Raw genomic sequence first — 20,222 nt, 5'->3', positions numbered from 1 at the left:
TCTTTTTAGAAATGTTTCAATGCTGCAGTGGGTAATTTATGGATTGAATCAACGGAAGTAGAAAAACTAAATCTCCTTTACCCCTTTATCAGAAGAAAATATGAAGGGCGCTTGCCAATGCAAACTTGGTATTAATGAAAGGCAGAAATGATGTTACAGATACAGTCATTACAATCATTTGGTGAGTATTCCTCCATATAAGTCTAATAGATTTCCATGAGAAATATAGCAACTCCAGACCTCGTATTTAATGGAGAAAATCGCTCTGATGGTTTCCGGAGTGGTTTAGTTCACAGTGAACAAAGAGAAATCAGAAAGACAGCTTTCAGTTGGACTGAAATGGCAAACATTAGAGGAGACCTCATTGATTTTCTTCGGGTGAAGGTAAAGCCTCTCCATCTAAAAGAGAGATGCTATATTTCTGGACGGAAATGGATTTTGATGAAGCTCAATTCCTTCGTCTTTCGAAACCGGAAAAAGGAGTCTGGTTTTGAGAGATAAACATTAATAAAAGGCACTTTTACAGCCTCTGAACCTCAACCAGGGTTTGGACTGGTAATCTGGCATACCGGGCATTTTCCCGGTGGGCCGACGCACTTTGGGGCCAATCAGGGGCGGACAGGCCATCGGGAGAATGGGGCCATGGATTGGCCGAGAATGGGGCCAATTGGGCCGCGATAAACTAAATGAGCCACCGTGTTATGCAGAACGGACCACAAAATGGCGGCGCAATATGCAGAAAAGGCCAACGAACAACCCCCCCCCCCCCCCCACGCCACCAAGTTTTGGGCCAGTTGCCATGTAAAATCCCGGGCCGATTTCTCTTCCCAGTCCAGCCCTGACTTCAACTAATCTTCAGATGAAATCACGAGGGATCAAATTTGCTTTGAGATCTTCAGATAAAAGAGTGAAAACATCTTTAACTTTCATGAACTCATAACAAGAGCAGTTATTGAAACTAAGCTGCAAAAGCGACTGGTTTTGAATCTGAACTTCAGACAGATGGATACGTATCAACATATAAGCATCCACACTTACAAGTCTGAGATGCCAAGAAGTATTAAGCACGCTTTAAGCACACACCATGTCTTTAAAACTGCTTCATTATTCCTAAGCATCATTCAGGCATCAACAAAATCCTGTAGTTTCCGAAAGCCCTGCATGCACACCACTGGTAGTGTACTTTGTAGTCATTTGGAAGGCTGCCAGCATCAGCACCAATGTAGTTGCCAAGAGTTTCTCTGCGTAGGACTGAGATGTGTTTTCTGCAGCTGTGCTCAGAGACTGCAGAGCAGGTGCTGGTTAAACATGCTGGTTTGGGGTTTCACAATGGACGTGATGTGCTGGCAAGTCAATTTGACCAAACCTGTCCCAGAACAAGTCATATTTTAAAATTAATAAAAAATGTATTCCAGAAATGATCATCTAATTAGAATCATTATTGAGAATATTAAGAATAACGAGCCAAACTCAAAAGTAAAATAGTTGGGTTTTTTCTTCATTATATTCAGCATATATTAAAGGCAGCATATCATATTATACATATACAATTATGTATAAATACATTAAATATCTTCCAAAAGATATTACATAAGATCATGCATTTTAAACAATTCTAAACTACACCATTTAAATGTCTTATTTTGCATTACAGTGATGAGAAATTTAGGGGGAAATGTTCTCAATTGTCATAAAAATAATGTTAGAATGCCAAACACCTTAATTGTCTTAAAAATAGGCTTCATTTTCTGTAAGCAAAATAGAAATAATTTTTTTGTCTTTTGATTTTGGGATGAACTATGACCTGGACATGTTTCCATGAGATTTGATCTTATAAAATTAAATATAAAATCCTTTGCTCTAGATGCCAGGCGGTCCTGTGCTCTTTCTCAAATGATAAAAGAGAGAATTGAGTTCATGTGACAGCACAGGAGCATCAGTTTTACTGAAAGAGCTAAGAGAGAGAGAGAGAGAGAGAGAGAGAGAGAGAGAGAGAGAGAGAGAGAGAAGGTGAAAGAGAGATAAGTGCTGTTTCTAAAAGCCTTGCGGGCTATTTACACTGTAAAATTGAAACATGCAAACTTTTAAAATGGAAAAAAATTATGTTTAAAATATTCAATCTGACAGAACGTTCAAAAGTTTCAAACAGAAAGTATATTTAAAATGCTCAAATTGAAGAAAAGAAAGTTCTAAACATTCAAACTGAATAAAAGAACATTCAAAACTTTCAAACTGAAGAAAAGAACGTTTGAAACTTTCAAACTGAAGAAAAGAACGTTTGAAACTTTCAAACTGAAGAAAAGAACGTTTGAAACTTTCAAACTGAAGAAAAGAACGTTTGAAACTTTCAAATTGAAGGAAAGAATGTTCGAATCATTCAAACTGTTGAAAAGAACATTTGAAACATTCAAACTGAAGAAATTAACTTTCAAATCCTTCAAACTGAAAAAACAATGGTCAAAACTTTCAAATTGAAAGAACATTCAAACCTTTTAAACAGCGAGAATGAACAATCAAAATGTTGAAAGAACAAATTGAAATTTAAAAAACTTTTAAAATGTTCAAACTGAAATAAAGTTCAAAACATTTAAACTAAGTAACAACTAAACTAATGTACTCTAACAACTAAATCTATCAGTACTTAAGCCACATATTTGAGGTATCATTCATGTCTGTAGCACAAACAGGGAAGAACGAGTTACATAAGATCAATACTAGCAATAACAATACTCTTCAGTGCTCATGTGTCAATACAGTATAAATACATCTCCAGATCAAATCTTTGCATAAAAAGAGAGTCTGCTGAAGATAAAAGCTGTTTCTATCATCTTTTTTCAATCATCATCAAGTTTTATATAAGAGTTGTGACATCATCTCGCCCCCAGATACAATATTCTCAATCTGTGCCATTCTTACATTTGAACAAAATTATATTGCAGAGTTTTTCATCTCAGGGGACCTTTATTTTATTTAAGAGTGTTAGATCTATTCGAAACATTCATAACATAAGCTAAAAATATAGAGTAACACTGTCCAATTCATTTCCCAAAAAAATATGAATGGTTTTAAAATGCATTTCTGTAGAGCTTCATTAATGTAGACTGAGCTAAAACTTGACAGTAACGAGCCTCAAAAAATCACAAAACCACAAACATCATAAATGACAAAATGAGCAAACATTAAGTTTAACACACCAATTTAAATGATGACATAAATGCTTATCGTTTATATTTATATCTGCCTAAATATTTAAGGGCAGTTCACACAACAAAGATTATTGCTTTAATAAAAAAAAGCTGGTTGGAGTAAAATGGAACAGATCAAAGGGGTCTCAAGAGACAATTTAAGTTTAATGACTTTTAACTCGACTTAAAGGTGCAGTATGTAAAAATTTTCATGTAATATTCAACCTTTTTTGCCAATGTGTGAATGGCTTGTAACGCAACTTAAAAAATTAGCCCTTCCCAGACTAGCTAGGTTGCCTATTAAAGCCTGTAGACTGATGTGAAAGGAACGGGTCGCTTTTGCCGTGAAAATCCAAAGGATGTGAGCGTTTATGTGCGGTCCTGAGAGCCTCGAGCCTAATAGCGTCTCTTCTACCATTCAACAGTGACAGTAAACTGCAACACTAGGTAATGTTATCTTGGAGATTAATCCAGCAAACATCCGGCTCCCAGCACAACATCGACTCTACTGAATCCTGTCTGGCTAAGTGGGAACGTGATCATGGTTGAGTGAAAAGTAGAGTGAACATCGGCGGGGCATTTGATTCCTGGAGGGACCTTCATTGGGTTTTGGGGATAAAAACCGACTCTGAATTGCCATTTTTCTTATTGGAGAGGTAAACTTACATAACAGAAAAGCATGTGAAATATAGGGCCATAAGGACTGATCTGTGTCATTTTAGCTAACTTGATTTTGCCTGCACAGTAACTGTCATAAACCATGTTAATCTGTAATTATTCAGCAAGGTAAACTACAATAACACATGAAATGAATGCTAGACAATGTTCAAGATAATGCAAAAAGATCCATTCATTAGTATAACGTAACTTGATTATACAGAATATATATATATATTCTATTATTATAAAACAAAAGCGCATCGATATATAAAAATGTCAGTTTTAATGGAATCACATCAATATTGAACTGTGTCAACATATTTATAATGTACCATCTATTTTATAAACAGCTACTGTCATCATCCACCAAGTTTAGCTAACAGATATTGATAAGCTGACTAGCTAGCTAATGCTATCATAGGCTATTGTATAAATGCAGTCAATGTATCATGCAAAGAAAAGTGATTACTCTAAACTACAGTCTCGCATAGTCAGACCGATATCCACACTTTGATTTTAGCCCTGTTCCAGCACTGGAGAGTCAAATATAATATACAGTCTCAAAATTTGGAGTAAAACAATCATAACTGTGTTATTTTAATTATGCTGCCTCATCTGTCAGCATGATGCCGGTGAATCACGTTTAGTCTCCTTGTACGTTACGTCATTATTTGGTCGATGCTCGCTTGCGTCCCTATGGAGTGTGTGCACGAGCACGAGCAACAGGTTGCAGCTGCAGAACATTGCAGTTCACTTAATGGCCACAGGTGTCACTAATGACAAGGGTGTCTGAATGTTATATCCTACACATTTAAAAAAGTAAAGCTCATGTGGAGAGATGCTAAAAAACAGACCACGCATGTGAACGTAGTTTGGTGCAAAAAGTGCAAATCAATCTCAGAACAACAGCAAAGGACCGTGTGAAGATGCTGGAGGAAACAGGTGGACGAGTATCTATATCCACAGTAAAACGAGTCCAATATCGACATAACCTGAAAGGCTGCTCAGACAAGGAAGAAGCCACTGCACCACAATCACCATACAAACATCAGACTACAGTTTGCATGTACACATGGGGACAAAGATCTTGGAGAAATGTCTTCTGGTCTAATGAAACATAAATGTAACTGTTTGGCCATAATTACCATCGTTATGTTTGGAGGAAAAAGGGTGAGGCTTGCAAGCATAATAACGCTATCCCAACCCTGAAGCATGGGGGTGCAGCATTATGTTGTGGGGGTGTTTGCTGCAGGAGGGACTGGTGCACTTCTCAAAATAGATGGCATCATGAGGAAGGACAATTATGTGGATATATTGAAGCAACATCTCAAGTCTACACCAGAACTGTGAGAAGCTTCCAAAAGCATCTGCAAACAAATGCATGCAATATTTTTCACAGCCCCTCTTGCATCCATAAACCTTTCAAGGACATCGCAGCAGATGCATGTAGGTTAATTGGCGATTGTCTTTGCTATAATGCAGCACATCTATCACTCTTCTGGTTTCCCTGCTCTCTTCTTGACAGCTGAGAAAACATGCAGTTAATCAAAGCTCAGTATCATCCGAGCTTTGATTTACATCATTGAGAGCGCAATACTTCCAGTATATGATTTCTTCGATTTGTACGAGCACGTGTCAGAGCCTGAGAACACAATGGCGCAATATTTTGGTCATTTGTAAAGATTGTTTTTTTTTATGATGCAGTCTGATGGTACATAAAACCCAAATGGCTCCGGAAAAGAATATTAGAGTGTACAAATCAATATTTAATACATTCTGTAGAAGTACTTTTCATTATTGTTAGTGGGCCTACACATGGAGTTTGTGCTAACTACTGTTGCTTAGAGTAAAGTGTTTCCATATACGCTGTCCATACAATCTTAAAAAGGGATAGTTAAGACAGTATGACTTCAATAAGCTAGCTGTTTGGTCACCTTCCCAAATGGTGTTTCTCTAGCAACATTGGCCCCTGTGTTTATGCACAACGGACATTGCTCATGTGAGACTAGCTTAAATGTTTTATTGGCCTGCACAAATAAATGCCATTTAAAGGATTTAATGCTCACAATAGCGTGCAGTGCTCATAACAACCGTGGCTTAACTTGAATGAGTCTTGAACTGTTTGCTAAGTTTGATTCTGTGACTTGTGGTGACCTCTAGTGTTTAGACAGTGTGAGTGACACCAGGCTGTGTTTGGAGGCAAATCTCTCTAAGACACATTCAATGAGGAACACAGAATCATCAGGAGCCTTTTGGGAAATGACAGCGGGAGGCATTTGTTGTTTCATTTGTCATTAGTGGTGCTTCCATGGCTAGCCTTTTCAAAAACGTTTACCCGGAGCGTTCATTTCTACACGTAGGCCTAACTAGTCGAGCAGCACATTAATATAGAATGCAGGATATTAATCTGCATTTTAATCTCTTCCAATCAGGATTTAGCATTGCAGCTATCTGTTTTATAAAAATGAACAAAGCCTTTGGTCATGCAGAAGCTATTAAACAGTTAAATAGCTGCGCTGAATGAATTTGCATTTTATAAACTGCAACGCAAGTGTTTCTACTGATTCTAAAGGGAACAGAGCCAATTGTGGTGTGAAATCTGCGTTAGCCTCATAAATATTAGATTAGCTGCTGTCAAAAGCTCTTGAATCCCTGATTAATCCATGAAACATCACGTTTCGATTATTCAGTCAAGGTTAACTTAAACACTTACAGGAATAGTACACCCCAAAATAAACGAAGCACATTCACACTGGTCTTTTCAGTGACAGTTTAACATGACTGCAAGATCCAAAAATGACATAAATACACTATAAAGATGGTCCATAAAACTTGTGTGCTGTATTCTAAGTTATTTGATATTGGGTTGTTTTAGTGTGAAGACTGAAATTTATTCTGACACTTATTTATTAATGAATAGATTTGAATTCACGTCTAGAAAAAGTGCTGCGTCATGTTAGGTTAGTCAGAGATTATTGAGCAGAGACGGGCCACTTCTTGACCGTCATGAGCACCCGACGGGCAACAGAAGTCCCGCCTTACAGGTAAAAGAGCCAATCACCTTTTAGATACAGACATCTCCTGTCAATCAACTCCAGAATGCATGCACATTAGCTATACAAGGCAGAAAGTGTTTGTTTTTTAACGTAATATGAGGTAAAAATCACAATGTATTTTATTTATTATTGCAGATTTTTTGAGATTTCGGGTTTTCTCCATTCAAGTAGATTGGAGCTGCACTGGCATGACTGGGAATAACCTTCCGAGAGTGTCCCAAAGATGACTGAGAGTCAACTGACTTGCTAGAAAGACTTTGGGTTTAGTACACATTTAAAAAATGATGTTTTGGTCACAATGACATTGCCGAGCCAATTTTTTTAATCTGGACGTGAAAACAGAAAAGATGCAGAATGGAACGTTTTCATGTATATCACTCTATTATATACATTTAGCTATTTAGCACAAAGCTAATATGTGTTCTCAGAAGACTTGGAATATAGTGCGCAAGTCATTTGGACTACGTCTGATCACATAAAAGAAAAAAGAATCACATAAAAAGACTGTATATTAGAGGTAGACCGATATATCGGTTTAACCGATTAATCGGTGCAAATTGTTGTTTTCTGTATCTATTGCCATCGGCAATTATCGCCATAGATTTCGATCCGATAACAATAGTTTCAGAAAGAAATTGTAAGCAATAATATTTTTTTTTCTTCATAATTTCAAAATAAGAGTCCTCTGTGTGTTTCTGGCTTTTTTAAACTTTGATGTCCCACGTTACACAACAAATTTTCATTTTGTTGGTTATTTTTGCGATTTTGGTTGAACAATGAACGGCTTCTGGGATTTTATTAATTTAGGACTCTTTTTTTGTTTTATTTATTTATTTTATTTTATTATTTCCCCCATTTTCACCCAATTTGGAATGCCCAATTCCCAAACAATGCGCTTTTAAGTCCTCGTGGTGGCGTAGTGACTCGTCTCAATTCGGGTGGTGGAGGACGAATCCCAGCTGCCTCCGCGTCTGAGACCATCAATCCGTGTATCTTATCACGTGACTTGTCGAGTACGTTGCCATGGAGACATAGTGCATGTGGAGGCTTCACGCCATCCACCGCGACATTCAAACTCAACTCACCACATGCCCCACCGTGATTGGAGCGACCACAAGGAGGTTACCCCATGTGACTCTACCCTCCCTAGCAACCAGGCCAATTTGGTTGCTTAGGAGACCTGGCTGGAGTCGCTCAGCACGCCCTGGATTCAAACTCACGACTCTCAGTCTTCACCGCTGAGCTATCCAGACCCCCAATAATTATTTTTACCCTCAAGACAAACTAGTCTAATTCAGCAGTTAAGAATAAAATGTTTAGACATCATCTGGCAAAAGAACTGTATCAGAATAATAACTAAAGTAGATTTTAACATTGTCACATTTTATTTTCATTTTCACAGTACCAGGACGTTCCTGTGCGGTTGCTAAGGTGTTTTGAGTGTTTTGTTGCTAACGTTCTACTTTTATGTTCCACAGAAGAAAGTCACACTGGTTTTGAAACAAAAATGAGGGTAGGTAAAGATTGAGTGAATCTCTTTAAACCACTTCCTTATTTTCTGACCCAAAGTTTGTTGTCATGTAATTGACCACACAGCTAAAGTGAAAGCTCAGGCAAACCTTCCTCTGGGCGTACAGAAGGGTCAAATTGGGCCAGTGCTTTGGAGGTGAAAACAAATCCATGTCTAATGGATATTGAAGAATTGGACGATACAAATTCTGCCCCATGACAGAAAGTCAAACCATCTGTCTGCTTATCACGGCCCAGTCTTGTATCGACTGCTCCAGTTCTTTTCTAAACATCTGCACTGCCAATCGATGGCGACTCACACGCGCTGTCAACCGGCAGTGAACTCCCCATGTTCTTGGGGTTGTACGAATGATTTGCAAACAAGCCAAACATATCTTGCATGTTAATAAAAGCATCGCCACTAAAAATAACAAATATGCCAATACATTACACAAAATCTAGATAAACTAGCCGACTTCACTAGATTGAGTAGTTAGTTGCTGGACAATTGGTTAGCTAGTCACCATCATGACCCATCCCTCATTTCATATTGATTAAATTGTACATAGATATCATGTTTTAATGGTTTGGTCGCACTGTATTCGGTTTTGTATTGCAGATGATCCACTTTGCACCTTCTAAACAGGTTTACAAAACATCCCAAAGGAGACACCACATAGGACATATCCATTATCAGAACATGAGTGGAGGAGACTAAAACCCCACACGCACTTACCAGACAGGAGACAGCACTCTGTAAATATGCTTAAGTGCTCTAAAGCAATTCTTCAATAAGCACGAAAGCAAATGTATTTGTGGCCTTTACAGCAATGCAGCACATAACTCACTCGACTCAATAAACGTCTGACTCATGGGAGATCTTGAACGCTGAGTAGACACCTTAAGGTCAGCAACAACGGCAAACTAAATGGCCAGCGTTCTTCTCATCAGTGTAAAGGGACTGTTGAAAACTCAAGAATTTACATATATATATATATACACACACTGGCAGCCAAAAGTTTGGAATAATGTACAGATTTTGCTCTTCTGGAAAGAGATTTTTACTTTTATTCACCAGTGTCATTCAACTGATCACAATGTACTTTCAGGATATTAATAATGTGAAAAATTACTATTACAATTTGAAAAAGTTTTTAAAGTAAAAATCCTCCACATGCAGCAATGACAGCTTTGCAGATCCTTGATATTCTAGCGGCCATCCATCCATCCATCCATCCATCCATCCATCCATCCATCCGATCCATCCATCCATCCATCCATCCATCCATCCATCCATCCATCCATCCATCCAACCATCCATCCATCCATCCATCCATCCATCCATCCAACCAACCAACCATCCAACCATCCATCTATCCATCCAACCATCCATCCATCCATCCAACCATCCATCCATCCAACCACCCACCCATCCATCCATCCATCCATCCATCCATCCATCCATCCAACCATCCAAACATCCATCCATCCAACCATCCAACCAACCATCCATCCAACCATCCAAACATCCATCAATCCAAACATCCATCCATCCATCCAACCAACCATCCAACCATCCATCCAACCAACTATCCAACCACCCATCCATCCATCCATCCATCCATCCATCCATCCATCCATCCATCCATCCATCCATCCATCCATCCATCCATCCATCCAACCAACCATCCAACCAACCATCCAACCAACCATCCAACCATCCATCCATCCATCCATCCATCCATCCATCTAACCAACCATCCAACCTCCATCCATCCATCCATCCATCTCGAGGAGGAGGGCTTGGCCGGGCCAAGAGGATAAATAATGCTGTCGCTAAAACATATCAAAATTAACAAATATATATAAGAAAATATCTAGATTAACTGGCCAACCTAACTAACTGACATCGACGGAATTGTAAACATTGCGCTCATGGCGAAAGACAATAAAAACAACAGCAAGATGAGTTACAACGGTCAAAAATGATCGACTAATACATGATTACATACAGTGCAGACAGATGCAATAACGTCTTCTTTATGTGTGATTTATTCCATTTTGAATAATGTAATTGCAATTAGCACACATTTGAACCTGACAAAAACACATCTATAAAAGCACTCAAAAATCCACAATAACCTTCAAAAAACTACTCAGATTCTCACTAAGAGTCGAAAGTGCCAAGAAAGTGTTTTCTTAAATAGCTGTGAGAAAAAGATTCATCAAGTAGCATTGGGACAACACACTGAAAACCATGCAATTATTAATCATAGGTCGTCAAAAGCTAATGAAGGAGAAATGGAAAACATATGCTGTTTTAATTTGCAAAGTTGAAAACGAAAGAATAAATAACGTTTGATTCCTGGTAGATACAGAGAGAACATCTATTCATCTCCCCTGACACCTCAAGAGGAGCAACTCTTGCAAATAAACCTCACAATAACACACTGAGAATGAACTAAGCACCGGGGCGAGAACTGAACTCCTACTTACTCTGAGAACATTGCCACTTTTCAAGACATCAGTCCTATCCAGAATTGAAGTGGGCCGGTACTTATGGTGCTAAGTAATAGCAAATCTATGCTATTCTGTTCACAGTACAGGCAATTATTCCTTGCTGTCATAAACTGACAGACACAATTTTCGCTATGGGTATAACATTTGGCAGCTTATTCTAGCAAAGAACAGTCCATTCTGATAACACATCTATGAAGGATCATCTGACTGACATATCAAAAAGAGGGGCTATATTAGAGTACATCTTATGTATTTTTGGATAACATTTTTTATGGGATAAAATTTGGCTCTACATACAGATTTTCCCTTAGTGAATTCAGTTTTAATTCATACAATCCCTCTTTGAAGGAGTGTGGCAGGGCGGAGGGTGGGGCCTGGTCGTGATCCTACACACCCGGTTCCATATTAGGCTAATCACGCCTCCGTAAACGATCTCTCTCTCCCGCACGATCCTCTGCAGTCAACCTTTATCCCTCACGGAGGCGTAGCCTATTACGGGACCGGGTGTGTAGGATCATGACCGGCCCCGCCCTCCACCCTGCCACAAGGAGAAAAACTAAATTCTAAAATCAAAATAACCATTATATCCTGTATATATATATACAGGATATATATATATATATATATATATATATATATATATATATATATATATATATATATATATATATATATATATTACCAAAATAACCATTATATATATTTAACCAAAATAACCATTATATATATAATCAAAATGACAGTATAATAAATATAAAACTTTATAACCAAAATAACGATTACAAAAATGTAATTTTATAACCAAAATAAGTATTGTATAACAAAAATAACAAAATAACCATTAAATAAATAATTTATTTTAACCAAAATAACAATTATATTATATAAACATCACATTTTATAACCAAAATAGAATGGTTATATACATATATTTATATGTATATATATAAATATATATACAAATTTATAAGCAAAATAATAATTATAACCAAAATAACAATAACCATTCTATTACATGTAATGGTACATGTTATAACCATGTTATAACCATTATAACAATTCTATAACCAAACTAACAATATACATACAGTATAATTATAATAATTTATAGCCAAAATAACCACTATTTAATATAAATTATTATAACTAAATTACCTGTGTGACTTTACAATTTTATAATCAAAATAACAATTTTATAAATATAAAAATGTAAAACCAAAACTATTAAATCAGTCTTAAGCTCAATGAAGTAATATGCATATAACTAAATACAGATACTTTATTATCTGATTTATCAGAAATATAATGTGTGCCATGATTGTACATAATCGACACCATCATTTGACCACTTTCACCAGTTACTTCCCTAATCTACCAACGTATCATCAAATGACAAAATAATAATAATAATAATAATAATAATAATAATAATAATAATGTGGGCATTCACACACACATAAACACTATATATTGAATTATGTTTATTTGGGGGACCTCCTCTGCAAATACTGGTATAGTCGATTAACTGGGATAAATGTGGTTTATCTATCAGCATATCATGCTAAAACATTTGAACCGACTGACAGTTATAATAAATAATAAATACTGAACCTCTCTCCAATCTTCTGGTCCGCACTCCTTCCCTGCAAAGGTGCACTCGAGCAGCATGTCTTCCATACGGTGACACGTACGGTTAAAGAACTCGACGAGGCTGAATCGAAAGCCTTGACTGTCTGGCTCTGGTGCCAGAGGGATCCCTGGTGCCATGTTGTCTTCGTAACCCAACAGAGGTCCCATGAAGAGAAGATCACCGTAGCTGAGTTGCGAACGTCTGAACGTGTTATAGTTGCAGAGCGTGATGGCCGGAAAGGTCATGTTGTTGCCGTCTTGCTCATCCAGCATGGTGACATGGTTGAACTGTAGGTAATAAATGGCATTGTCAACAAGCTGTAAGAGGAACATGGAGACCGCAAGCAGAAAGACCACTGTCCACAAGCCCTGGCGCACTCCAAACTTCTTGTCTTCCACAAAGATGTGGTTGACGCCATGGAGCGAGCAACCACCGAAAAACGTGGCTAGGTCGATGTTGGGTGCTTCCTCTTCTTCCGCAACATCGTCGCAGTTTTCTTGGTACTTGCCATTTTCGCCATCTTTGGAACAACCTACCCTCTTGTAGTGGTCATCAAAGCTGTCACTGCGTGAGCCCCTCGCCGGTTCTTCGTCCGTGCTATCGGAAACGGTGCAAGTGATTCGTACCATGTCCGAAGGTTAAATAAAGATAAGAGATTGGCGAGTCTGAATAAGTTTAGATGACTTCCACAGCTTAGGGTTAGCCTTGTTGTTTGTTCCAAGTTCATCCACAGGTCAATATTTGCATGAAATTCTGACCCCGTTCTTTATGGCTAATAGCGAAATGAACAACACAAATCTACTCTGCAAATATGGAAACGGTCAATCCAAACAAACTTCTCAACTCGTTTGGTTACACCCTTTCCAATAACTTGTCCTATGTAAAACTGGTCCACACTGACTGCAGTCCTGCCTGACGCAATAACTATTTGTGAACACCATCGAAAAACGACAATCCCAGCTTTATCCTCTGGCTACTAACCGTGAACTTAGAGTTGGACGAATATGACAGATCTCTTCAGAAATGGTAATGAGCGCTGTGACATAACCTCTGATATGTCTCTCTACATCAGTACATCTGAAGAGGGAATGGCGCTGTTGGGATCTAAAGCACTTCCAGATCCAAACACCCTCCCTTCAGAGCACCAGGCCACTGCCTTCAACTGATGTGAGCACATGATGTCAGAACAAGATCAACTTTCATAGCCTGTAGTGGAACAGACGGCTTCATTTTACAAACATTTCTGGACATTACAATAATCTAGGCCACCTTTTAGCCATTTTTGCCTTTTTGTCTTGGTGTCTTCAGAATGATCGGCACTTGGTTTGATAATCGGTCACGGCATGAATGCATGATTTTGGTTTTGAGAGTCAAGTTGATGAAAGTTGATACACTCATCATACTTTGAAAAACAGTACACACTGAAATCAAACAGCTGTACGTTGCTGCACGCTGCTTTATCAGCTGCTAAATAAACACTACTGAGTTTTGAGTAAGGCCATATATGCTTACATGTGGCTATGGTGAAGAGGTGAAGATACTGTGCAATGCTTTAAAACATAAATGAAGGTGTTATTTCATAGAGACACTGTCTCCTTTAGTAGTCGATAGCATTTTACATGTTGTTCATTGATCTCTATTGGTGACTCTTTGACTGTGCTTTCCAGTTCTGTTCTATGATTGGAGGAAACAACAGTGTAATCCAGACTTAGAAAATGCAACTCTGTAGGACTGAATTTTTATTTGAGGTATGGAAGACCAATAAGTCATCTTAGACAAGCTTTCCAGTGCATAGACAACATCCTGGAATCTTTAAAAACCTTCAAAAACAATCCAGAAGATGGCAGCAGCACTCAGCGTCTGAATCACATGCACCTCTTGCCAAATACGTTCCCTGGTGTCGAGCTAAAGTGCAATCACACTGATTGCCTGAAGCCCAGTCACTGCAAATTAATTCTCTACATTGCTTCACTGCTCCTCAACAGGTTTCTCCACACTACTGTCAATTCACCTGCACTCCTGAATTGGAAGTATGGGAGCAAACACTGTACTGTTAAATCATTTATGATTTGTCTTCAGGCAATTCTTGCTACTTACTGTACCTAGTGTCCACTAGGGCAAGTATCACTATTACTATTGCTTAAACTTAATGGTCAAAACTGAATAAATCCCCTAACTCATCCCACACTGATTGTCCTTAGGAGAGGTGTCATGTTACTTTTCTAAGCTATCAAATGTTTAGTTTGCATCATAAAATGTGCAGTAAATATCCCACAGACTTACACAGAAAGAAGAGATCTGAAGGCCAGATATAGGGCCAGTAAGCAACCACCTAGAACACCCTGGCAACAGTATAGCAAACACCTAGAACACCATGGCAATTGAATATCAAAGACCTAAACACTCTGGCAACCACATATCAACCACCCAGAACACCCTGGCAACTGCATGTCAACCACCTTGAATGCCCCAGCAACTGCACACCAGCCACATGGAATGCACTTGCAACTGCATAACAACAAACCAGAAAGCCCTAGCAACCACATATAAACCTCCAAAAACACCCTAGCAGCCACACAACACCCTCCAAAAAACCCTAGCAACAGCATAGCAACCACCAAAAATACCCTTGAAACTGCATAACAACAACCCAGAATACCCTAGCAACTGAATAACAACCACCCAGAATACACTAACAACTGCATAACAACCAATTTAAACACCCCAACAACTGCTTAACAACCAACTGGAACACCCCAACAACTGCTTAACTACCCAGACTACCCTAACAACCACATAGCAACCACCTAGAAAACCCTAGCAACTGCATATAAACCACCTACAATACCCTTGCAACTGCATAACAACCACACAAAATACTCTAGAAACTGCATAACAACCATGTTATACACAATAGCAACTGCATGAAAACCACACAGTACAACCTAACAACCACATAGCAACATCTTAGAACACCCTAGCAGCCACATATTAAACACCCACAACACCCTAGCTGTCATATTATCAACCATCCTGAAAACCCCAACAACCAGATATCAACCACCTAGATTAACCTTGAAATTGCATAACAACCACCCAGAATACCCTTCCAGCTGCATAAAAAAACAATTAGAACACTCTAGCAACCACATTGCAACCGCCTTGAACACTCTAATGACTGCTTAACAACCACCCAGAACAACCTAACAACCAAACAGCAACCACCCAGAAAACCCTAACAACCAAAAAGATATCCCTAACAACAAAGAGCCACATAGAATTCACTAGCAATCACATTACAATAACCCAGAACACACTAGCAACCACACATAAACCACCAAGAACACCCAGAATACCCAAGCAAGAATACCCAGTACACCCTAACAACCATATAGCAACATCCTACAAAACCCTAGCAACTGTTTAACAACCACTCAAAACGCCCTGGCAACCAAATAGTAACTTGTTAAAAAACACTCAGTAGCAACAATCACTATAGTTACCACAAATAATCCTCCAAGAACACCCAAAAAACCCTAGCAACCAAATTCCAACCCCCTAGAATACCATTGAAAGTGCATAACAACCACACAGAATAACTTACCAGCTGCATAAAAAACAATTAGAACCCTCTAGCAATCACAAACAACCACCTGGAACACCCCAACAACTGCTTAACAACCACCCAGAACACCCTAACAACCAAACAGCAACTACCCAGAAAACCCTAGCAACTAAGAGCCACATTGAATACACTAGCAATGGCATTACAACAACCCAGAACACTCTAGAAACCACACATAAACCTCCTGGAACAACCTAGCAGCTGCATAAAAAACACTGAGAATACCCTAGCAACCATGTAACAACCATGTAAAACACCATAGCAACCACACATTAACCACCGCAACACTGTAGCAGCCGCATAACAACCACCCAGAAAACCCTAGAAACTAAGAGCCACATAGAGTACACTAGCAATCGCATTACAACAACCCAGAACACTCTAGCAACCACATTTAAACCTCAGAATACCCAAGCAACTGTGTAACTACCATGTAAAACACCCTAGCAACTGCATTAAACCCACCCAGTACACCCTAACAACCACATAGCAACATACTAGAAAACTACTGCTAAACCACTCAAAACACCCTAGCAACAAAATAGTATTTTGTTAAAAAGAAAAACACTCAGAACACTATAGCAACCACATAACAACGCTCTGGCAACCAAAACTTTATGATATTAATAAAATGTTTTAATTATTTATCAAAATTAATAATATAATAAAATAAAGAAAGAAAGTGGGGAAGCAAAGTTGCTATAAATACTTAGTACTGAAAGTTTTTATATTTATTTATCAAATTTAAATAGGATCTGACATTTAATTTGAACTCAAGAAAGTTTTGAAAACCCAGACCATTAGACAAAGAGAAATAAATATAGAAGAAAATAAATTGATTTTAAACAAGAGTTTAGCTTTGTGGCATCTTTAGACTTGGGCTACTGTTTTAATTTTTTTTACTTTGCTCTCTACAGCAAACACACATCACCTAATCAAAACATCCAGTACATGCCTAGTGGAAATGCGTGTAATGTCTTCATCGGACACTCGGGGGCAGTAGATGTGTTGCTGTACGGTGACAAGGCGGGTGTTTCATTTAATGCACGTGGAGATGGTCCATCATTTCCACTCAAGACCCTCTCAAACTCACCGCTCTGATAGACCTGTCGTTACCATGGATACTGCGAGCCCAGGGAATACGCATGAAGACACATTACCGACGATATGTGGTCGCACAACTCAAACCCACCCTGAAATATACACGTATATAATTTGACTCAACTGCTGCTGAGAGAAAATGATGTCCACTCTGTGTCTAATATCTGAAGTGGCCTACTGAGTGCTAAACACATTATTTAACACCAGGTCATCTTTAAAATGTTAATGGAAACTGATTTAATGTGTCCGGCAGGACTGGAGAGGCACAAATCCAGAATTAGACTGTTAATTACAGTTTTTGAAGACTCCATGAAGTTGATAGAGAAGCAATGTCTTCTTTAAAGATCTTTGAATGATTGTTGTGTATGCAACTTCCCTAGCTTTAAGACGAAAGATATCTCAGACTTATCCACTGTGTATTCACACACCACAAAAACAATGCAAACAAACAAACGAGCAGAGACGAGGCACAGGAGAAACGATATGATTACTAAGACAGCTGTCGTGGGCCCACAAGAGCTTTGCGCTACTTTAAATGAGTTGTTTAGTCCGCATGACACGTTCTTAATTTGAACCTGAGCGCTGAGGTTAGATGAAGAAGACCTAACTTTCCCCAACCGCCAACCCGACTTCACTGTTCTGGAAAAACAGAAATCTGCATGTCTTCACTCGTCTGGCATGGAAGAAATGTATTCATGCATGGTTTTGGAGATACAGGTGGATGACGGGAATAGATTTGTGGAAATGGGAGGGGTGTTTGCATGGCCAAAACGCTAGGGTGTTTTGAGTGGTTGCCAGGGTTTTGCTATCCAGTTGTGACACTGAGTGTTTTAGAGTGTTACTATGTGGTTGCCAGGGCATTCAATCGCAGATTTTTAAGGTGTTCCAAGAGGGTGTTTTCTTGCATGTTCTGAGTGATAACTAAAAGGGTTTGAAATTGAGTTTTACTCGCCACATTCTAGAGTAGATGAAGAGTAGAGGCGCTATAGCAACTGTGCATTTTTTCACTTGTACACAAATCACAAGAACAACAGCTGATTATGAATGTATTTATTTTTTTCTCTCCTTATCTCCACAATTTGGAACGCCCAATTACCAATGTGCTCCAAGTCCTCGTGGTGGCGTAGTGACTCGCCTCAATCCGGGTGGCGGAGGACAAATCTCAGTTGCCTCCACGTCTGACGCATCTTATCACGTGGCTTGTTGAGCGCGTTACCGCGGAGACCTAGTGCGTGTGGAGGCTTCATGCTATTCTCCGCAGCATCCACGCTCAACTCACCACACGCCCCACCGAGAGCGAGAACCACATTATAGCGACCACGAGGAGGTGGCTCTACCCACCCTAGCAATTGGTTGCTTAGGAGACCTGACTGGAGTCACTCAGCACGCCCTGGATTCAAACTCGTGACTCCAGGTGTGATATTCAGCGTCAATACTCGCTGAGATACCCAGACCCCCCCAATTATGACTTTATAAACACTTACTTTCTGCTCTGTTACTCACTGTGGCAGACAGGCCTCTTGATCATCATAAAGGAGGAAGCGGGAACCGGGTTTTCAACCAAAAATACTTTTAATAAACAAAACACAGACATAAAACTACTTTTCAGCATAACCAAAAACACGTGCGCACACAAACACTGTTGCGTGCATCTCTCTCTCTCTCTCTCTCTGACGTCTTTGGCTCCTCATATCTCTCTCTTCCACTGATTGGGGCAACTCAGTGCCAGGCGTGCATCCTCACGGCCCAGTCACATAACCCCAACGCCCGATTCAGGCCTGACCTACTCCCCCTGCTGGACATTTAACTGGGAAACTGCAGCAAAACGTGTAATAAAGCACGTAATTTTGCTTTGCAAACTGTTGCCACGGTAACATAACTTTCATGAGATCAGGCTATAAAAATGCCACTGAAAGTGACAAACAATCTCCAGAAATGGAAAGAATGAGGGTAAAAAATGCTCACATATGAATTCTTATTTTATTTGTAACATCTGATGTAGTTCTGATACTGTATAGTTGCCTAGTTACATACTATCACGTAAATGCAAGTTGATAGTTTTATAAGAATAGAGTAAGAGATAATAAATAATAATAGATATTGAATAATTCAATTATTAACATATGATGCACATACAAAGTATGCAAGAAACTGATTCTTGATGACATGGAAGATATGGCTTGCATCCATTTGTTTGGTCATTTTGCAGCCATGGATTTGCACAAATCAGGACAAATAAAAAAATGAATTATTTTTATACTACGTTATTTTAGCCAACACCTGGAGTTTTTACTTGCACAGCAGTCAACATAACATCAGTGATCGAGTAACAGGAGACTAATTCAAACATCACAGCTAATTCAATTCAGCATGATGCAATTGGGAATTAACATGAGAGACGATACATGAAAGTAGCAAAAGTGTGACCGGATACGAGAATCTGAGTTTCCCTAGAGGCGCTGCAGATGCTCATTACGATCAAACGAGCCATTAGCTTTTCAAACACATTAGCTCAAGGCGATGACAAACTGCAGACATGCAGACATGCTAATGATAATATATGACATAGTCAGAAATGAGAGAAACCTATTCTGAGCCACGGTCATGTTACAAGCCTCATGAATAGAGTTGTAAAATTTAAATAAAGCAGCTACGATAGCTGTGTTTGAAAACCTAGGGAGCTGCCGTCCCAGACAGCATTTTAAAGCAAACATGGGCATTATGTTTCAAAAGATTTGACAAAAGATAACTCATCTTGGACAAAGGCTAACTCAGATCCTCCACAAAGAAGACAATCACTATATGCATTGCAGCCAGTGAATAAATTAATCAGGCCGAAGATGGCGGACAAAGCGAGAAATGTCGATAAATTAGCTTAATAGCTAAATGTATTTATCCCAACTTTATCAAATGAAAAAAGGGCAATTTAACTAAAT

General features: G+C 38.8%; 1 protein-coding gene across 4 annotated transcripts in view; it reads right to left on the bottom strand.

The window, feature by feature from the left end:
- The window catches only part of LOC127639929 (acid-sensing ion channel 1-like), a 150,064-nt gene that overhangs the window by 38,112 nt on the left and 91,730 nt on the right, over positions 1-20,222 (bottom strand). Inside the window, exon 1 of one of the 4 annotated variants that reach the window (XM_052122269.1) lies at positions 12,542-13,608. The exons of the other annotated variants lie outside the window; for them this stretch is intronic. Within the exon in view, the coding sequence (XP_051978229.1) occupies positions 12,542-13,189 (648 nt within the window). The 5' untranslated portion in view covers positions 13,190-13,608. Of the gene's footprint in view, positions 1-12,541; positions 13,609-20,222 lie in introns of those variants that run through there. 4 annotated transcript variants of the gene reach the window in all.

Source organism: Xyrauchen texanus, chromosome 48 (assembly GCF_025860055.1).
Source record: "Xyrauchen texanus isolate HMW12.3.18 chromosome 48, RBS_HiC_50CHRs, whole genome shotgun sequence".
NCBI lineage: Eukaryota > Metazoa > Chordata > Actinopteri > Cypriniformes > Catostomidae > Xyrauchen > Xyrauchen texanus.
This window is presented reverse-complemented; position numbering and strand designations above follow the sequence as displayed.